Source organism: Austrofundulus limnaeus, unplaced genomic scaffold, assembly GCF_001266775.1.
Source record: "Austrofundulus limnaeus strain Quisiro unplaced genomic scaffold, Austrofundulus_limnaeus-1.0 Scaffold2, whole genome shotgun sequence".
Lineage (NCBI taxonomy): Eukaryota > Metazoa > Chordata > Actinopteri > Cyprinodontiformes > Rivulidae > Austrofundulus > Austrofundulus limnaeus.
The window spans coordinates 7349581-7356639 of NW_013952404.1; the positions used below are offsets into that span (position 1 = coordinate 7349581).

Here is a 7059-nt window from a genome sequence, read left to right on the forward strand (position 1 = left end):
GCTTTCAAGAACCCGTTTAAATTCTCGTCTGAGGTCACACATTACATCAGCGGAGGAGGTTTTAGCAACTTCTTCCCGATGCCCGACTACCAGGTGCAGAAATCAAACCTGCAGCCTTTGGTCCAGTCAGTGTTCCTGCTCTTGTAATAAGTCGTGTGTTTGTTTCCTCAGGTCAGCGCGGTTCAGGGATACCTGAAGGCCGTAGGAGCAACTCTCCCCCCCGAGTCCTACTTTAACGCCAGCGGACGGGCCTACCCAGACATGGCTGCGTTGTCCGATAACTACTGGGTGGTCAACAACAGAATCCCCATCCCATGGGTGTCRGGGACCTCGGTAAATCACACCAAACCATTACAGCTTCTGCTAAACAGGAAACAGAAGTGGAGTGAAGGAAATCACAAAACCTGGGAGTGAAGAAAGTTGCGACATTTCAAACTGTCCAGCTTTCTCCACCTTTGGTCCTAAAGGTTTGCCTGGTGAAAACTATTTCTTCTAGTATCTGGTCTGACGAGTACGGTTGACACATTCGGGCCTAAAATACCATAAAACGACTTAAAAAGTACACACAAATTAAATGAAGTACTGCTTTTGAACTTTTTAGGGTAAATTCACAAGCTTGGTCTCTATTTAAAGCTAATAATCTGAATTTTTAACCTCAGCAGTCACATTCTTCGTAACTAACTAGTATTTAGTATATTGAAGTAAAATACACAAAAATCAAGATATTTTTCTACCTAAATTTTTGTTTATAAAGTATCACAGAACACAGTGGTGGGCACCAGTCTGCTGAAGCACAAATCCACTAATTGCGGACATAAACATTTTGTTTGTGCTTTAGCAGACTTACTAATTTTTATAATTCATAAGCAGATTTGCGCTTTTAAATTTAAATTGCAGTTCTGCTAATAACTGATTATCTACTGGTCATCATTTTCTTGAACAGTGGAAGGTATTGCTGTCAAGATTCACAACGCATGTGATTCATCCAACAGCTCCCCTCCCGGCTGAACACCACTTTTGGGGAGGTATACATCCTTCCTGACTGTCGCCTTGGGTCACGGTTCAGTCTGWTCTCATTTTAGTAGGTCAGCTTTGCAAAGTATTTTTGCTGGCAGCAATCTAAATTACTTATATGGCTTCTATTAAATTACAATAAACACAGTGCAAAAGGCAATATTCAGTAGCCAGCAGGGATCCACATTTTCAGACATTTCCCACAATGCTTTGTGTCTGCTTACATAACAGGAAGGCAATGTTTAGTATGCTCCCTTTCCCAGCAAAAACAGTAAACGTTTGTAATCCATACTAATATTTTGTATGTATTGATTTATTTACTTAACAATCGGAGCTCCCTTTTTAAAAAAAATAAAGTTTAAACGCTGGAGCTCAATACTTAACGTAATTGGTCTAAGCAACGGAGTTATAGACTTATGCTGATGAAGACTGAGCAGCTGCAACTACATGGAAAAGGAAAACGTCCTCATGCATCTCAAAAATCAAAAAGAAAAAATAAGTAGGTCCTCTGGATGGGTTCTTTAGATGTTACGTCTCTCCTCCAAGAGACTTCTTCAGTCTGATGAGTTTCAGGTGAACTAGAATCGATCCAATGGAAACGTAGAAAACTACAATCCAAGCTCTTATTTTGAAGGGAAAATACTAGTTTCTTGTTCTCCGTGCTTTCGTTTCCCATCACAAATGTACCCAGAATGCATCGCTTCAGTTTTCCAATAAACAGTGTTTTAAAATTACTTTATTGATGTTTCTTTAATGAAAAATCTACAACAAACAAAAGAAAAAGACAAAAAAATCAGCCGAAATAGCAATCCTCAGCAACTTTTTTAAAGAATCAGCTGAGCAAGCCTCAACAAGTTTTTAATTTTTACACCCAGGAGTCAAAGTTGTGTTTCAGAAAATAAGACGCCCAGCAATCGGCGATTGTAAAATGAGCTGTACAAGGGTTCATACACCACTAGTGGGCAGCATTGTACATATACAGTATGTACATGAATTGTAGCCAGCTAGAAAGTGTCCAATTGAACTTGCGCGTTAGAATTAGCTTCCGCTGATTTTTCTATGAATAAGTGCTTTTGAAATTGCAGACCTAAATATTTTCATAAGTGTTTTAGAAATTGCGGAGCTAATTTTTTWAATTAGTGCTGCCCACCTCTGACAGAACATGAAGGAATTGAGATATCAATAAATAATTTTTACTGGGCTAAAATATTAATTCCCAACTATTACCAGTTCAAATTTGGTAACAGTAGCATAAAATATGAATATTAGAGACATAGTACAATCCAGCATGTCCCATTTGCATATTTGTACAATATGTCCAAACCGTCTAAAACACTGTAATTTCTAAATACTTCAACACAGGGACTTCACTCTGAGCTCAAATTAAAGATAAAACCCCCACAAAACACATTCTACCATCCATATTTAATCACAGCATGATTAAATAAAAAATATATATATTAATGTTCAGAAATATTTATACAAACTGGAGTATATTCAGCCAAATTTCCACCAATAAACAGCCAAAACATAAGAATAAACAAACATATCCTTATTTCTCTCAAAGCATTACACAGCCTATAAAACCACCAGCAGCGAAATAATATTTGTTTTTCACTTACGTTTGATGCATTTGTCCTCAAATATGACGAAATTAGCAATTCAAAATAGCCAACCAGACATCTTTTTATCCGAACATTTTTACTTCTCCTGGCCACAAAAATCACTCTTCCATGTCTTGAAGCACTCGAAACACTTCATAACAAATATATTTTCGTTTTATCAGCATGTTTAGTCAGCTAATTGGCCATAAAGTTATGGAAAACGTTTTCTTGTGATCTTTGCGTTGTCCACCTGATGGAGCTGTCTGCCTAAAAACGACGACCGTCTCAAACTTTAGCTTGTGCCGTCACTAAACACAGTTCCCGGTCGACTTCCGGGAAGATGGTGACCAGGGCATAAGCTACTTTCTAAGCTCTGATTGCTCGGTCCCAAATTTGTTTCTAAACTGTCCTCTAAAGACCAAAATACTTTTATAACTCTGTTTCGGACGTATTTTCTACCTACCGGATAATAAAAACAATGTCTACCTTTAAAGAAAAAGACTTTCCTCTGCTCACAGCAGCCAACGGTAAGGCGGGTAACCCACTAGCCTTCCATAGCTACACAGCTAACACGAAGGAGACTTTAGTGGAGGCAGCTAAAGCAAGCAAAGCTAAAGCTAATGCTAAAATAGAGGGTCGCGGGGGCAGCAGCTTCAGAAGGGAGGCCCAGACCTCCCTCTCCCCAGCCACTTCTTCCAGCTCTTCCCGGGGAACTCCAAGGCGTTCCCAGGCCAGCCGAGAGACATAGTCCCTCCAGCGTGTCCTGGGTCTTCCTCGGGGCCTCCTCCCGGTGGGACGTGCCNACCTGTGCCCCCAACTATTTTTGGACGAAAAACGTTTGTCTCAGGTCAACAAAACACGGGCATAGTAACAAAAAATTTTATACTACATTTATCCATTTTAAACCTCACTCCTTTGTAACAACTAAGGCAAAATGTAATTAATTCAGAAAATATTTTCAGGACCCCACCTTAAAATTTTGGGACCCCACTTTGGGTCCCGACCCCAACTTTGGGAAACGCTGGTTTAGAGCACAATAAATCCAGAAAAACATCAGAGCCCCAGAACCTGTCGCTCCTTGATGTCGCGCTCGCCCTGCGCAGATGAATCGTGCGTGTCAGACTGGTGGTTCACTCCAGCCTGTGGGCCAGTTCACAGACTGAACCACCGGCCCAGATGCAGGTCAGAGGGCCGGTGGTTGCCCAGGGGCTGAAGTGAACCACCGCTCGCAGACGACGGGCGGGGGACCGGTGGTTCAGCTCGTGGGCTGGTACCAGGTTTGGCTCAGTTACGCCCGCGTCTTCTCTGTTATTCCCGTAACGTAGCAACACGTTCCTGAAGTTCTGTGCAGGGCTGGGGGAGCTCGCAACTTCTGGCTGATTCGCTTGAATTAAAAGAAAAATTCCTGTCTCCGCACCGTGATCCAGAACCTCACCAAAATTTAATGGTGTGTTACGTGCGCTAGTATGCACATGTGTTGTAAATCTCAATGCAATCCGTCCACACGTTTTTGAGTAATGCTGTCCACAGACAGACCGACCGATCGACAGACAAACATACGCAACCGAAAACATTACCTCCCCTGCTTGTGCTTGGCGGAGGTAACCAACAAATAGCATATGACTATTATGCCCTGTTTTATTAGTGGTGATCCTAGATGTCTCATCATCAGATCACTAAAAATTAAAACCATCAAACATGAACTCAGCTTTGTTTTATTCAGAAACTACATTTGAAAATACTAAAATCACAATTATACATTTTTGGATGCAGTCATTTTACTTTGATAAAAAATACCCAACAAAAGTGTCTGATGTTTTATTCTTGATAATAATAATAATACCAGCTGATCCCTCTGTGCATTTTAGCAGATGCTGTAAATTATAGAAACAAATGTTCACTTCTTGCATTTTACATAATAGCTAATGCTAAGCTAGCTGTAGCCAGCGGCTAACTGCAGCTAACTTCACACAGGGAAGAAAATTATCCTGTGGAGAGAGTTTGACATACTTTCTGCTTCTTTGTAAAGAATATCCTGATGGCCACAGTGTCTTGAGGGATCAGATATTGAAAACAACCACTACAGCAGCTGATCATCACCTGTTGCTCTTGCCTGCTTCTTATTGTAGGGTAGCCGGGAAAACCCAGAGCCTCCAGCAGCATCACTCAACTTACTGGTTGTTTAAAGAAAAGACAATGCAAAGTTTTTGCGATTTGCTGGCTCTGTCTGGTTTCTGACACGTTGAGGCTCTGCTCAGCAGGACTTCTCTCCCTGCGGTGCAGCAGGTACACTGGCGGTTTTCACGCGAATGCTTATGGTGCGTTTAAAGACGGCTCGGAAAAAAACGTGTGTAAATAAATTAAATGGATAATCAGTTTAAAAAGTGTAGGGACAGAACCACAGGCACAAGAAGTGCGGGGGACATGTCCCACATGTATCTTGTATCTGTTATGCGCATGTTATTTTACCAAATAATACAAAGAGCGCCAGTTTTTTCCCCTTTCTTCGTGGGCTGCCTAGTGGGCGTGGGGCCCGTGCCCAGAAGGCCCATGGGATAATCCGGCATTGACCACTGCCCTGTGTGACATGATGTGTGTCTTGCAATTGCAGTGAACCCTGTTGACCATTTCACAGAGTATTTTTTGTTCTTGGATCTCATGTTTCTGTCTAGGTAAAATAAAGATTTCCACAACAGTAGCACGTCCACATGCAGGTAAAAGACAGACATTTTACTTCCTCTTTTGTCTTCAGGTCGCCACGAGTCCCAGGAGCCCTTCCTCCAGTGGATGGTCTTACTCAGCAACATGTCCACCGTGCCCTGGGTTCACACCATCAGCTACGGAAGCGACGAGGACAGTCTGTCCGCCTCTTACATGATGCGCACAAATACAGAGTTCATGAAGGCTGGAGTCCGGGGGATCTCTCTGCTCTTCMCCTCGGGTCAGTAAACAGAATCTGTGCCATTCGTGAAACAAGACGAAGCGCTAACAACGTCACGTTGGGTTGAACTTTTGAACAATCACGACAGATTATTTGTTTAACACCTTGTGATTTATGCTGCGCAAGTTCTTGTTTCTTAAACGAAAGGAGACCACAAAGTAGGGCTGCGCGGTATATGCGGTAGATGGTAGAAACGGTATGAAGTTGGCCTACGGTAGAAATTTACCCTCTACCGTCCTATCGTCATTACGTCATCGCACCTGTGTTAACAGGGCTGCGAGTGCAGAGACAACTGAGCAGGAGTTCAAAATATAATGAAGAAATTCTAACGTTTTAAAACACGTATAGAGAGAATAAATCCTCAAAATTTCCTCCTCCCACTGTAGAAAAGTTAGGTCGTGTCACGGGATCGTTTCCTCTCTCTCCTCTCCTCTCGCTGCATGTCGCGCAGAGCGAAGCTATGACAACTGTAGTTTTTCACACCCAATTGTCGGAGAAAAAAATGTTTTTTATGTATTATTACCCACAGAGATTACTAAACAAAAAAGACGTGGACGTTCGTTCAGTCGTAAATCCATCTTGCTAATGAAGTTGGCTTCTGCTCTGATGATGAAGATGATGAAGATGAGAGCGCAGCAGAGCAGCAGCTGATAAGTTCAACAGGCAGAAGCTCATTGTTTGGCAGGCAGATATTAAAGCAAAAATGTTGGATTTAATTAAGATTACAGTTTTCTGCAAAAAAATGCTCTAAAACATTACATTATCTTAACTTATCATGAGAATTTTCTACCGCGGTATATACCGTTACCGTGAAGGGGTTCAATTTATACCGTGATATGAATTTGAGGTTATACCGTCCAGTCCTACCACAAAGAAAGAATCCAATGAGTTTTCATTTCCATTAAAAAAAGCCTCAGTCTGCTGACAATCATCATCCCCCTGACAACCTGTGAACTATGACTTGGTTCTTTGTGTCAAACTAACGTGTCATCGGAAACACGAAAACACATCTATTGTTTAAACAAAAGGGCCTGGAGAACTTGTTAATCTTTTACGTGTAACTTCACCCGTAGCTTTGCAACAATGTTCAAACAGCCTGCGAGGTGAACGATGTGCATCAGTCTTTGTCTGCCTGCTTTGTTCAGGTGACAGCGGCGCTGGATGCAGGCACATAACTGAAACGCAGAACACCTTCCGGCCCAGTTTTCCTGCCTCCAGGTAAATCGTACATTTCTGAAACTAAAACTGCCTCCAAATACCTCATAATGTTTTGGTGCTTTAACCTGGAAACGGTTAAAACCCGTCTAAATGTCCCTGCAGCCCATACGTGACAACAGTTGGAGGGACTGCTTTCAAGAACCCGTTTAAAATCTCGTATGAGGTCACACATTACATCAGCGGAGGAGGTTTTAGCAACGTCTTCCCGATGCCCGACTACCAGGTGCAGAAATCAAACCTGCAGCCTTTGGTCCAGTCAGTGTTCCTGCTCTTGTAATAAGT

The 7059-nt window shown here is 42.1% G+C and overlaps 1 protein-coding gene across 1 annotated transcript in view; it reads left to right on the top strand.

The window, feature by feature from the left end:
• Positions 1-7059, top strand: part of tpp1 (tripeptidyl peptidase I) — a gene marked incomplete in the record, with an annotated part of 17498 nt that overhangs the window by 5929 nt on the left and 4510 nt on the right. Inside the window, 3 exon segments of the mRNA XM_014013947.1 lie at positions 5371-5559; positions 6705-6777; positions 6880-7000. Coding sequence (XP_013869401.1) covers positions 5371-5559; positions 6705-6777; positions 6880-7000 — 383 coding nt within the window.